At 41.2% G+C, this 14791-nt stretch overlaps 1 protein-coding gene across 1 annotated transcript in view; it reads left to right on the plus strand.

Moving 5' to 3' along the window:
- Positions 1 to 14791, plus strand: part of GABBR2 (gamma-aminobutyric acid type B receptor subunit 2) — a 396872-nt gene that overhangs the window by 219375 nt on the left and 162706 nt on the right. The window contains exon 6 of the mRNA XM_053572972.1: positions 2429 to 2629. Coding sequence (XP_053428947.1) covers positions 2429 to 2629 — 201 coding nt within the window. The remainder of the gene's footprint in view (positions 1 to 2428; positions 2630 to 14791) is intronic.

Here is a 14791-nt window from a genome sequence, read left to right on the forward strand (position 1 = left end):
ATGTTGACTAAATGAGGAAGACAAATAACTCCAGGGAAAATAAATTAATGATAAAAAATGATTCTCAAAGATGCCACGCTAAGCCCTGGCCACCTTCTGTTTGCAAGAAATGCCGACAGACCTCACATTCTGATTCAAGCCAAACCAAAGCCCAGGGATGGCTGCAGTTTCACTCTGTGCCAGGTGCTGGAACGATCTTCCAAGTGACTTTTCCAGCCGTGGTTTCCACTTCGGAACAGATGGCATGGCTGTCTTCCTCTTGACCCAAAGCCCTAGGCCGCCTGCCTTCCACACTGTGTGGGGACACCACCCACCCCCTCCCAGTCTTGTTAGACTTACGGTATTTTGAGATGGGTTTCTCTTAGACACTTAGCTGGCTGCTTCACTCATTAGGGAGTTTCTCGGAGGTTTCTGGGTACGTATTGAGTCCATATGCCAAACCCTCAGGTGGAATCTTCCCTTGAGGACTTCTAGTCTTGCCGGGTGAGGAAGGAGTTCTAATGGTGGTTCCAGAAGGTTCCGAGGAGACTCTACCCGATGACTTCATGCTGCATCCAGACTGGATGGAGGGAGGGTGTGCTGGGAGCAGGGACCCCTCCCAATCCTACCCTGATAGAGCCTTCCTGTCCCTGTAGGGGTCAGAACACAGGCCAGGTGGAAACAGCCGTGTCTTTGCCGTGCAAATACTGCAGTGCAAACTTTACAGCAGGTTGCTGGTTCTCGGGATTGGAACTGCCCCCAGTGGGAGAGCAGACTTCTGCAAATGCCTATTTATAGCACTGTGGCAAAATGTTCACTTTGGCTCCAGCACAGAGTATGGCATGTTACTTTTGTCTTCTGCTCCATCCTCGGTGATCTATTCTAAATTCTCAAGCACTCTGATGTGGGTTCTGGTTTTAGCTCTGCCAGCTGTGTGACCTCAGGCAGGTCACTTTATATCTCTGGTCCCCGGCTGCCTACCTCTAAAGTGGAAGCAATGATCTCTGCCTTAGATGCCTCATGGGGTTGTCAAGAGGTTTCGATGAGGCCACCAAAGGGGGAGCATCATCCCAACTGTTAACAGTTTTACTCGTGTTAGGTTTTATCACAGTTATCCTTGTGACCCTTTATATGAAAAGGAAATGCTCTTCTTGCATGGGGAGGAGAGGATGCAAAAAGGAAACAACAAAAAAAGAGGAGATTGGATTTTTTAAAAATTCACATCATTGTTACATGTCTGTAGTTAGTACGAACCAAAGCGGTTCATGGGAGCTGAAGACCGGGAGCTCAGGACCAGCCATCAGCATGTAGTAGGACCCGTTTGGTGGCCAGAGGTTCTCCGACTACATTTCTACCAGAGGCAGAGAAAACGAAAGCCAAGGCAACCAAGTTAACCAGAAATACGTTCATTCAGTCACTCTACAACCACTCACTGTGTGTTCTCTGTATACCGGGCATTGTAGTAAGCACTAGGGACCCAGGAAAGAGGCGGCAAGGCCCCCTCCTCCAGGAACTCTCCATGTGGCAGAGAAGATAGACAAGCCCACTGGTGCCTTCTTAGAGCCATGTGCCCAACAGGCTCAGCTCTTCAGAACTTGGCAATATGAGAAAGAAGGCCCACAGGCATTTCCACAGTTGCGCTGGGCAGGGGACGATATATCAAAGCCCAATCTACCTGCCTTGTGGATAAGTCTTTTAGACCCTCACTTGACGCCCCTTTACTTTGGCTCTGCTATCCTTTGGGTAAAGATTCAGAGAAACTTCTTAGTTTGCCAGGGGGCATCTTATATAAGCTGCACCCTTAGATTAAATTGTCTTGGTCCCTTGAAAATTGCCCTCCTTCCCCCGCCCCGGGTTGTGTTTTGAGGCATGGTCTTAGCTTTCAGTAAAGATCTATACCAAAAACAGCTTTATGAAATCGGTGATAGAGATGATACTGATACCATGCTGGCTAATTTAACAGTATCCTCCATGTGAGGCATTTTTCAAGGGTTGAAGACTAGTAAATACTCTGTTTCCCCAAAGAGCTGGTACATTTTCTCGTTTTTAATAATAAAAACTATGTAAGTCATCTTATGGCCCTTTTCTCTTTGGTTTCTAGGAAGTTCAGAATGAAATTTGCATCTTAATTATGTATACTGTTGGAAGCTTTGGCTTGCTTCATCTCTATTCTATTCCCTTTACCTCCCATCACCATACTATAATGTATATTTTCCCAGGCCCCTGTGTTTTAATTTTTATTCAGTGTTTACCATTTTATTGTATATGTTGTCCATGAAACACCTTGGATCCTTTGAGAAATAACAAGAAGGAAGCCAAGCAAGTAATAAAAAATTAAATAAGTCCTCCGTAAGAGGAAGCCTGACTTCCCTCCACCTTTCTCACAGGGCACAGAGCCTTGAATGATGGTTGAGTCTTGGTGCCTTCATAGTCCTCCCATCTGTTGCAGGCGTATGAGGAGAACATGTACGGCAGTAAATACCAGTGGATTATCCCAGGCTGGTACGAGCCTTCCTGGTGGGACCAGGTGCACACGGAAGCCAACTCATCTCGCTGCCTCCGAAAGAATCTGCTTGCTGCCATGGAGGGCTATATCGGCGTGGACTTCGAGCCCCTGAGCTCTAAGCAGATCAAGACCATCTCGGGAAAGGTCAGTGCCTTGGTCTGCCTATTTCAGCCCCTAGGCCCACCTCCTTTGATTCTCTTGTCTGGTGATGTTGGCAAAAGTGCACATGAATTGTCCTGTGTGACTTTGAGCAAATCACTTGACCTCTCTGAGCCTCACGTATCTGTAAAAGAGGGGTAGCCAGCCCTCCACTGCATGCTCCTCTCGGGAACTGTGAGGAGCCAGTGATACAAGGATACTCTGCAGGGATATAATGCCGCATGCGTGGAAGAGATACTCTCCTGCTGCTAGCCACCGGGCGTTTTGGGCTCTGCCAGTGCTTCATCCTGTACTCCGTTGACCCAGAATGTCATCTCTCAGTCTCACTTATGCTCTCCTGGACGAGAGGAAAAAATTTCTCAGGTAGACTTTGGGAAACATGTGCCATAGACCTACCAGACTACTTGAAACCCTAATTTTGCTACATACCAACTCTGTGACCTTGAAACTGAGTTTTCAGAGCCTCTGTTTCCATATCTGTGTGATAGTAGTAAAAATACCCTCCTCTGGGGTTATCAGGAAGATTGTACAAAGCAGCTAGCGTGTCCCTGGCGTCTTCCTGCCATCGTCACTGTGAGCAGACCTTTGGACAGAGGGCTTAAGCCTTGGGGCCTCTGTGTGCTCTTACTAGGGATGCTGACCCCTGCCCGTTTTATCATGTGGGACTATTTCAAGGACCATGTAATAGGTATATGTAAAAGTATTTCAAAAGTACGCCATTCTCAATCATTGTAAGTGTTATGAAAAATCAGGTGATGACAACCCCGGTGAGGGTGGTTACATCAATTTCTCAAAGCTGAACACCAGCTAAAATTCAGTACAGCAGTGCACGTAATTCTTTTCTGTCTTCTCTGTATTCAGATAAATTCCACCCAACCTCAGGGTTCTTACAGACCCAATTTTATTTTGAGAATAAGCTTCATAATAAAGAAAATTTATACATGTATAAGTTTTATTCATTATTTAATCTCAATCAGAGCCAACTCTACACAAATGATATATTGATTTGTCAAGAAATGGCAAATCATTAGGACATGTTTTGTAAACAACTCTTTAGATCATGCTGGCACCTGGTTGGAAAATGTCAAAAGAAGTATTTTCATACCAAGATCAATGCATATATAAAATTTTTTTGAAATGTTGAATAATGAGCAGAAATAACTCATTTATTTCAGTAAGTATTATTTCGAAAGGTGTCAAAGTTTGCAATTTATTTAGATACTTAGGTCCAGGGATAGTCAATATTTTAATCTAAAAATAGTGTGCAATTTGAGGAAAACCCAAAAATTAAGGGAAAAAAATTTATGGGAGCAGATGGCACAATAACTAAATGGAGAAGCTTTAAGACCCAAGATTTAAATGATTACACATCAGATCTGTACAGCTATGTGGGGATGAGAGTCGTGAGAAGGCCTCCCTTGAATATCACTCTGAGAAGTATTCGTTTATTCATGAGGGAGCCACGCAGGACTGTTAGCAGCACACAAGGATGCATTTTAGAAAGGTCATTTGTTTGTGGTATATTTTAGAGGCAATGTTTTGATATTTATAACAGCATCAGATCACTGCTTCCTTTTTTTGATTTTTTTTTTTAATTTGGGGCTGATAAGGTGGTTGGCCTCTCCCCAGTCACTGTCCCATGAGTAGGATACCTTGAGGCTTTTCGTTTCATCCCACAGTTGTGGGAAACCACCACGTGAGCACCCTAAGGTGGGACAGGGCTGTCAGAATGGCTTCTAAAAGTGCAGAAGACCCAATTCCTATCTCCATGGTCTTTGAAACAAGAGGTGATATTTCTTACCTTACCTCATGGTTACAAGGTGACTGACGTTACATGGAGAAATCTACAGTCCCTTTCTCTGTTGGAATCAGAGCGTACGAGGGCTTCTCCTAGAGATGGTCTAGCCACCCTCATGGTCTCACATCTTCCGGTGGCAGTCAGAGGACTCACTATTTCTCCCTTAATTTCCACCCCCTCTGGTTCCTCTGGGGCCACTCAGATCCTACGGCCCCCTCTGCCCCACACAGTCCTTCAGAGATTTGGGGGCAGTGACCATATCCTCAGAGGCATCACTTCTCCAGCTCAGTCCCTTCAGCTGTAACTTGCAAGTCTTGCTAAGTAAAAAAATGTAAGGAAGTATCCAAGACTTCAGTATTCAAGGTTAAGCAAACTATGTTAATGCAACTTTAAAAAAAAAATCAAAACTAATGCAAAAAAACCTTATGATGAACAAATTATCAAACTCTTAAAGATGGGATCCACAGGACTGGATTAGAATGTGCCAAGTGAGGTGAGTCATGCCTAAGTGCAGGGTTGAATTCTATCTTATTTAAAATTTTGTTCACTGGGTTTTTTGCATTAGTTTTGATTTTTTTTTTAATTTGGCATTAAAATATTTTTTTATCTTGATTACTAAGTTATTTTGGCTCCTCCTTAATTTTTGCACTTGAAGTTCGTGCTTTATTTGCCTCTAGTACCTGCCCTGCACAGGTTGTATTTGTCAAGCTCCTCCCCAGACCCAACTTGTCCTCTTGTTGTTCTTGGTCTAGTTGAATGTTCTCTTCCAAAGGAGAGCCCAGCATTCCTATTTGTGATCTGATCACAAACCAGCTTCCCCAAACACCTTTCAGAAGTCTATGGTCAAAGGAAGTTTTAGAGAGTCCAAAAATGTTTCTTGGTTTTGAACTTGCTTATGCGTAACTGCTTGGGATGGTACAGGCAACTGAACTGATGCCTGTAATTTGAGACCCATCAGTTGTCCATGGAGACAAAAACAGCTGGAAAACCATAGTGAGTAAGCAGGCTTTTGCCTTCCTCACTATTTTACAGATGGGGAGACTAAGGGCTAGAGAGGGGAAGCAACATCCCCAGATCCCTATAGCTTAAACACTGGCTCCCCAAAAGACATGTTCATGTTTTAACCCTTGAAACTTGTAAATGTGACATTATTTGGGAAAGGGGGCTTTTTGCAGATGTAGTTAACTTGAGGCTCTCATGATAAGATTTTCCTGGCTTATCTGGTAGGCCCTGAATCCCATGACAGGTTTCCTTTATAAGAGAAAGGCAGAAGGAGATATGACAAAGAAGGCCGTATGAAGGAGGCAGAGATTGGAGTGGTGGGTCTGCAAAACAAGGAATGCCACGGATCCCCTGCAGCCAGCAGAGGCTGAGAGAGAGGCATGGAATGGAGAATTCTCCTTCAGAGCTTCCAGAAGGAGCCAACCCTGGCAACACTTTGATTTTACATGTCTGACCTCCAGAATTGTGAAAGACTAAATTTCCGTTGTTTTAAGCCACCCAGTTTGTGGAGATGTGTTGGCAGCCCTGGGAATTCAACGTAGTCACCCAGCAGGTTGGGACAGACCCAGGACTTGAGAGCAGGACTCCTAATCCCAACTCAGGCCCCCTCCTCTCTGCTTCTCTAGGCCTGGGGTGTGCTTAGGAAGGTACCCCAAAACAGGTCTCCTGTGACATCTCGGTGGGCCCCCGTTGGTAAGTGGCACACAGGAAACACAGTCTGGTCATCGGAAGATCTCTTGTTAATCCTGCGTTCACACTAAGTCACTCTTGCTCTTGGGGCCTCAATTTCCTCAACTGAAAATGAGAGATTTGGACCAAGTAACTCCTAGAGTCCTTTCACAGCTCAGTTCTCTGACTCTGTATAAGGTCAGTAAGGATTTCTTACAGCAAGCTATGTGACATGGCTGTGATGGGTTTTCAGGCAGAAGAGTGCCCCATCCTGGATGGATTCTAGGATTCCCCCCTTTATATAGCTGTCTCTAGCATCAGATTGTCCCCAGCTCACTCATCAATGCCAGGCGCTTTCTGGTAGGAGGATAACAAGGCCATGGGCTCCCTCCTGAAGCACGTTCTTCAGACCTTTTCTGCTGGGGTTTCCTGTGCTGGGACAAGTGTAGACCTTCGGGCTTCCCTGAGCACTCTCAGAGCTCAGGCTTCTGGAACCTCATGAAGACTGCCTCTGGGCATTTGCTTTGGGCTCTCGCATCTGGCGCTTTCTTTTCCTTGAGGTTCCCCATTACTATTCTTCTCCTGTAAAATGACTGTTGACATTGGTGATTTCAAAGTGTCAACTTCCATTTTTCAAGTCCCATTAGGCTTGTTTCCACTGTGAGCATTTACAATTCTGGTCTGATTTCTCCAATGATGGCTTGGCCTCTGTGCTAAGGATGTTCTTCCCATGTCGCTGTTCCCTGCTGAGACCTAGCACTGGACGGGTCTGATAGAGTTGTTCAGAGCCCTGGAATCAGTGGAGACCCCAGAAAAGGTCCCAGCCCTCCATCTGAGGCACAGGCCTGTCCTTTGGAAGACTTGAATATAATGTTTCTGGTGAGAAACTTCTACAACCACCTGTGATTGTTTATTTAGAGTGGGAAAACTAAAGGAAACAGAAGTCTAGTGTGTTTCTAATCTTCAACTTAGAGCCAGTGACCCATAAAAAGATGCACCCATCTCATGACCTCTGCACTGTGAGTTCTGTGACAAAGAGCTTAGAGTTTTAGGAGCGCTGGGCTCTAGAGTGGGGGAAGGGAAGGTGCCAAAGAAAAATAGGAGAGCTTCTCACAGGAGGCCAACTTCACAACCCTGCTGCCTCTACCCCCACCCACCCACAGAGCTTCTGTTCCCTGCTGCTCCCCGAGGCATTCACATCACTGGGGGAAGGTGCTGTGGCAGAGGGACATGGCTCAGGAGGAAGGTCTGGGCAACCTATGGAGAGGCCAGTGGCTAGCTTTCAATCTTGGCCCCATCACTTCCCAACTGGGTGACTCTGGGAGATGGCTGGTTGTCTATACCAACATCCATACCACTCCTCCCCTCTTGCATGTTCAGTAACACAACAAATCAGATTTCAGTACCACAACTTCAGTTTTTAACTGGATGTGTTGTTATTCCATGGAAAATGTACATTTCCCAGCTTCCCATGCTAGACATGGCCAGGATTCTCAGTCTGCCCAATGTGATATAAGTAGAAGTATTAATTGGGACTTCTAGAAAGACTACTTTAAAGGTGGATCTTGTCCTTCTTTTCCTTACTCTTTTGTGTTGGTTGGAATGTGGGTGAAATGGCTGGAATTCTAGCAGCCATATTGTGTCATTAGGTGGCCTTGAGAAGGAAATACCATTCTAGGATTATGGAGCATAAAGATAAAAACATGGGTCCCTGTTAACACTGTCATAGCTGCACTATACTGCTTCTCATGGACATCTTTTATATGAGAAGGAAAGTACTATCTTCAGTCACTGATAATGTTTCTTCTGTTACATGCAGCTTAACCTAATAGCGATGCAGTGATGTTGGACAAGTCATTTCATCTTGCCCAGTTTGTTTATCATCTATAAAACTGGGGCAATCATATCTCTTTCACAAATTTGTAAGGATTAGACGAGGTTATGCAATAGAAAGTATCTTACCAAGTGCCAAACATACTCTAGGAGCTCAACATGCTTTTGAGCACTCAAGATGCTTTTTTAAAAGTATCTTCTGACTTCCTTCACCATATAAGTGCCTGTTTATGAAGTTTTGACCTCCAGCTTCTGACTCAAGAGGCTTTTTTTTATTTTTATTTTTTAAGTATCTTCAGATTTAGGATGGATTAATCTTTCTGGTAGTTATTCCAGTTCACCTTTAAATAGCTACCATCTTCTCTCTTGGCCACAGTTTCCTCATCTGCCTTTGCTGCAATACCTTGCATCAGATCAGGGGTAGGAAAAAAGCATAGGTGAGTTTTGTTAATTTTTGTCTTTTATACTCAGTTATTTTACAGTTTTGATGTTCTCTGTCTTTATTTGTTGATAAGGGTATGATTTTGTATAGAACTTCTATAGTTAACAAAGCTATTGAGGACAGCTTGTAGAGATTTGAGGAAGCTAATTTATACTCAGCCTCCATTGTCTTTGGCTGCCTGGAAGTCCTCTGCATGGTGTGTTTTAATGAACAGAAATTCTTTACCTTAATAGAACCTACCCCAAGAAGATGAAGGTATTTTTCTACCTTGGTTTTTAGAACCTTTATTGTTTATCCTTTCACATTTAGATCTACAATCAGCCTGAAATTTATTTTGTGTATGGTGTGAGGCAAGGATCAACATTTCTTTTCTTTTTCATATGGATATATCTAATCGACTCAATGCCATTTATTGAAAAGTTCTTCTTTGCCCACACTGTGCTGTCATACCACCTTTACCATAAGTCAAATACCTCTGTATATTTGGTTCTATTTCCAAACTTTATTTTCTCTGCTATTTGTTTATCAGTTTTTTCACTAAAATGTCTAATTTCTGTAGCTTCATAGTAAGTTTCAGTAACTACTAATTTAAGTTCCCCATCTTAGTTCTTCAAAATCATCTTGACTGTTCTTATCTCTTTGTGCTTCTATGTTCATTTTTGAGTCAGGTTGTCAATGAATGTTCATATACACAAACCTTCCCTGGCTTTTATTAGGATTTTCTTCAATCTATAGATTAATTTAGGGAAAATTGACATCTTAACAATATAGATTGTTCCAATTTGTGACTTTTGTACATCCCTGCATTTACTTAGGTCTTCTTTAACTTCTCTCAGAAATGTTTCGTAATTTTTGTATAGAATTATTGCACATATTTTGTTTGATTTATTCCTAGGTATTTGATGTATTTTGGTGAATATCTGTGCACATTACTATTAGATACATACATTCTTAGAGGTGGAATTTCTGAGTCATAGGGTAGCCATATGTTCAGCTTTAGTAGACACTGCCAAACAGCTTTCCAAAGTGGTTATACCTATGTACACATTTACCAGCAGTGATTGAGTTTCCAGTTGGTTCACATGCTCATCAATTTGGGGTATTGTCAACTTTTTAATTTTAGCCAGTCTAGTGGGTGTGTGGTGGTATCTTGTTTTGGTTTTAATATGCATTTCCCCGATGACTAATGAAGTTAGGAATCTTTTTACATCTTTATTGGCCATTTCTATACCCCCTTTTGTGGGTATAGAATTGCCTATCAAGTCTTTTGCACGTATTTCCTGTTAGATTCTTTACCTGTTTCTTATTGATTTGTTGAAATATTTTTTATATTGTGGCTATGATTCCTTTGATGGTAATGGGATTACTTACATCTTCTTCCATTCTGTGGCTTGTCACTGTCAATGTATTTTGATTAATAGCTATTCTTAATTGTAATGTGGTGCAATTTATTATCTTCCTTATGATTAGTATATTCATGGCCTGCTTAAACATTATTGCCCACCCTTGTTCATGAAGATATTTTCCTATCTGTCTTTTAGAGGTTTGGTTATACTTTTTACATTTGGATCCAGGACCTACATGAAATTTATTTTATGTTTTGTTTGAAGCAAGATGAAGATTCATTTTTTTCCTATGGATAACCAATTGAGTCAGGACCATCTATCGAAAAGTCCATAAGCCCCTACCCCACTGCCTTTGTTACTTTGTCATAGATTAAATGTCTGAATATAGTATGGATATGTTTCTGACCTTTCAGTTATCTTCCATTAGTCTTTTTGCCTGTCTTTTAATCAATACCACACTATCTTGATTAATGAAGATTTATATTAAGACTTGCTGCTGGTAGTATAAGTCTTTAATCTCCTTTCTTCCTGTTAAAGAGTTTCTTAGATGTTGTTGGCCATAATGCCATTTTTTTTCATTTACATCTATGAACATATTTACACTGTCCATTACTATTCATTTCTTCCTCCATTTCTATTTTTTCTTTTCTTTTCTTTTTTTTCAGTTTTTGGCTGGGGCTGGTTTTGAACCCACCACCTCCAGCGTATGTGACCGGTGCCCTACTCTTTGAGCCCTACTCTTTGAGCTCTATTTTTTTCTGCTTATGATCATTGTCTTTTTGCCTAAAGAACTCTTCTTGGTATTCTTTTATTGTGGCTTTGCTGGAGAAAAATTCTCTCAGTTTCTGGTCTTTTGAAATGTTCTTTATTTTACCATTAATTTTGAGGAATGTACTAACCAGGTAGAGAACTTAGCTTGTCTGTTATTTTCTTTCTGCACATTAGGATGGCATTCCATTGTCTTCTGGCTCCCATTGTTTCTGCTATGTCAGCTGTCAGATTTATTATTTCCCTTTTGAAGGCAATGCATCTTTTTTTCTCTTTAACTGGTTTTAAGATTTTGCTTTTTGCTTTGGTCTTTGGCAATTTAACTATGCTATGCTAAAGTTAGATTTTATTTGTGTTTATCTTGATTAGAGTTCACAGAGCTTCATAGGACTTTACAGATCTATAAATTGATGTGTGTTTGGGTAAATTCTAGGATATTATCCCTTAAAATATAGCTTCCATCTATTTTCTCTTCTCTCCCCTTTCAAGACAGCAATTATACACATATTATTTATTTTCAGGGTATTCCATGTATCTCTTATGCTCATTTCTTATTTTTTATTTTTTTCATTCCTTATGCTTCAGTCTCAATATTTACTACTAACATGTATTTAGGTAGTCTACTTTCCTGAATACTTTTATGTATTCACTAGTCTACTTTCCCCTTGTCTAGCATGCTGCTTCACCCATGTTTTGAGTTTTTCATTTCAGTTATATTTTTTAAATTTTTAGAATTTTCACTGTGTTCTCACTCTCTCTCTCTAATTTTTTTTCTTTTGTACCTTCCAGTTCCCTGGTGATGTTCTGCATCTTTTGATCTATTTTCTTGAGCATATAAACCTTGCAGTTTGAAAGTCCTTGTCTAATAACTTCAATATTTGGATCACCAATGGGTCTGTTTCTATTGCCTACTTTTTTCTTTTTATAAAAAATTTTCTGCCCCATCTCCTGTTATACCTAGTAAATTTTTATTAAATTCATCATATATAAAAAATTGTAGAGGCTACAGACAGTGCTATCTTTCTTTCCTCTCTGAATATTGGCTTCTTAATTCCGACTATCCTGGTTTCTTCTGATGCAGTTGGATAGCTATTTTTATATTTTATTCTGCTTTTCTAAATGTTCTTGTTGGGAGCTGTGGTCTAATATAAGAGAGAAGATTTATTTCTCTTAAAGCAGGTGTTCAGAATCAATTCGATTCTTAATCGAATCAAGAATTGAGGTGATTCCAAGTTTGGTTTTAGTTTGTGTAAGGCCTGGTGTACTTTGGTTTGTTCTTATTCCTAGTGTTTGACCCTTCAGTGTTCTGAACTGAAATCCTAGAGTGTTCATTGGCTCTGGACTCTAATTTTTATCTTTCCAATACTGTGAAGCTCCAAATAGTTTATTTGCATTCTTAGCCCTTTTTGGTTGGCTTCTCAGCCCCTTACTTTATATAGCTTAGTTATTAAATGTTTTAAGTGAAAATGCCAATCTTACTATCAGGCTCCCTTTCTCATGGTCCCCTCTTCTCTTGGACCTTGCTCACGCAAGTCTCGCTACCTTTGCAGCAATGAACTACAATTTTTGGCTTCCCACCCTGAAGGGCTGCTGAAAGCTCTGGTCATATGCTTTTGGTTTCTGAACCTAGCCTTCTCACTTCCAAATCAGAAAATGCCTTTAGTGAACAATAGCAAAGAATATTGGGCCCATCTTAAGCAATTCTGTCCTCTCCGAATGTTGGCTTCTCAATTCTGACTATCCTGGTTTCTTTCTGATGCAGTTGGATAACTATTTTTATATTTTATTCTGCTTTTCTAAATGTTCTTGTTGGGAGCTGTGGTCTAATATAAGCTGTTTCATCACAGAATGGAAATCTGAACTGAGATTATTTAGCTTAAAAGTAGGAGAATGCCACATTGAGAAAGGGGAAGCATGTTCCTCTCTTCAGCTCCTTGAGGAGCTATTTCATGGTCCTCTCCTGAACAAGCAGGAGCAGACATGTTAATTATGGCTCCACAGAAGATGTAGTAGGCCAAATACAAGTTACAGGAAGAGAGATGTAAACTCTACATCTGGAAAAACAGTCTCCTCGACATCATGCAATACTTAAGTGGAAGGCTCTTCCTGAAGAGACAATGAGCTTCCCAACACTGGAGGAGTCTAAGAAGGAATTCAGCAAACACCTGGAAGTTGCTATTAAGACGACCCAATATAGGGCAAGAGGCGGGATCTCACCTAATGTGCACATTGTGAGGGTGTACAACATGCCCCCTGGGTGAGGGACTCTTCTACAAATGGGACTTTACCCTGGAAGTGAGAACAATGTAACCTAAAAATTGTAACCTCATATTAACTAAAAAATAAATAAATAAAGAGAAGGTCCAATGGATTTAACCAGGGGTTACAGTTTTTGTAAGCTTGAATCTAGAGAATATTTTTAAAAATACAGATGCATAAATTAGCTCCCTTATTGACATACTGAAACAAAAAGTGTCCCTGGCATCTACAAGTTTTGTTTTGGTTTGGTTTGAGACAGAGTCTCACTTTGTCACTCTTGGTGGAGTGCTGTGCTATCATAGCTCACAGCAACCTCAAACTCTTGGGCTCACGCAATCCTCTTGCCTCAGCCTCCTGAGTAGCTGGCATCTACATTTTAAATAAGCTACCCAAGTGATCTACAAACTGGAGCATAGGAACCAGCAAACTAAGTATCTCCAAGTGTATCTTCCAAGTGAGACTCTGTGATTTGAACACCCTACAAAAATGCTACCCTGTTTCCCCGAAAATAAGACAGTGTCTTATTTTAAGGTGTGCTCCCAAAGATGCGCTAGGTCTTATTTTCAGGGGACGTCTTATCTTTCCTGTAAGTAGGTCTTATTTTCGGAGGATGTCTTATTTTCGGGGAAACAGGGTAGCAAGCAATTCTGCCAGTTTTGCCCATGTGGGGAACGCCTGGAAATGTAGAAGAGTATATGTCCTTCTCCTCTTGCAGAAAGCAGGACTCAGCTTGGTTCTGTCAGAATGACAGGCCTATAAAGTTTAGTCACATTGTAGGTTAGCAAGCCTGTGTGGGCTAGCCTGGGAGCCTAACCGCTATTTATAACATGGTTTCTGTGGGAAAATATATTCAAGTTCCAACAACTGCCTTTCAAAAATATGCTGGAGCAACCTGTCAGTAATTGGTGCTATCTATATAAGTTATTTTCTCAGAAACTTTAAGCATCTCACAATAAACTTGACCTCAGAGGATGAGTAATTAATCAGCATTCAGTGTCAGCTTTACAATGGAAAAAATTCTTCTGCCCTGAATAATTGGAGGCCTGCTTTAAGAATAACTATTACTTTTTCTTTAATAATTATGAGAGTGTTTCTTCCTGCTGTCATTGTTTTGCCCAAGGGAGATTGGTGCTGGCGTCACCTGGGAACAGTGATGAATGGCCTAGGATATAATGTGGTAGCAATGACTTCAACTCATGCTGACAAAGACAGTGAGAATGAGGTCACCTTTTAGGACTAAGCTACACCTGTGTCCCTTTCCAAGGACTCTACCCACAGAATTTGGTAATTTCCATATTTACATTGTTTTCAGCCCCCTCTTGCTCTTTATTCCTGGGAAAAAGAATAGTTTTATGAAATTAAAAAAAAATAGGATTTACAAGTGGCACATGTGAAAAGTATATACAGGGGGTTTTGTTGGCCCCAAGGCCAAATCAAATAAACAATATGATCTTGATCTTGGTCCCCTTACTATCCCCACAAAACAAAACAAATCTATATCAAGTAAGTTTAAAAATTGCAGGCGGTGCCTGTGGCTCAAGAAGTAGGGCGCCAGCCCCATATACTGGGGGTGGTGGGTTCAAACCGAGCCCCGGGCAAAATTGCAAAAAAAAAAAGAGAGAAAACTTGCACTGAGGGTTTCTTTCCCTACTTACTCTGGCAATGGAGGCCCATTGTCTGTCTATGGTGAACGTATCCTGCTTTGTAATTTTTCTTACTCTCTAAGTCTATCTTTCTCTTAATAAACTTTATTTCATGCTTGCCTTTAAAAAATACACTCAGTTTCCTCCTGGTAAGACCATAGTGAGAATGTTCCAGAAATCTCTAGACCACCTACTTTAAGAGGATCATGGAGACTTTAATGATGCCCCAATGTCAGAGAAGCTATAAAGCTTTGTCTATATTGTCAGAGAAGTTGTAAAGAGGGATCCGACAGTAATCTTCAGGTCGAAAAATGGGATTCAAAGATGGGCACCACCCCTGATACTTTAGTGTGCACCAGAGAAAGCACAAAGGAAGAAAATCCAAGG

This window comes from Nycticebus coucang, chromosome 2 (genome assembly GCF_027406575.1).
Source record: "Nycticebus coucang isolate mNycCou1 chromosome 2, mNycCou1.pri, whole genome shotgun sequence".
Lineage (NCBI taxonomy): Eukaryota > Metazoa > Chordata > Mammalia > Primates > Lorisidae > Nycticebus > Nycticebus coucang.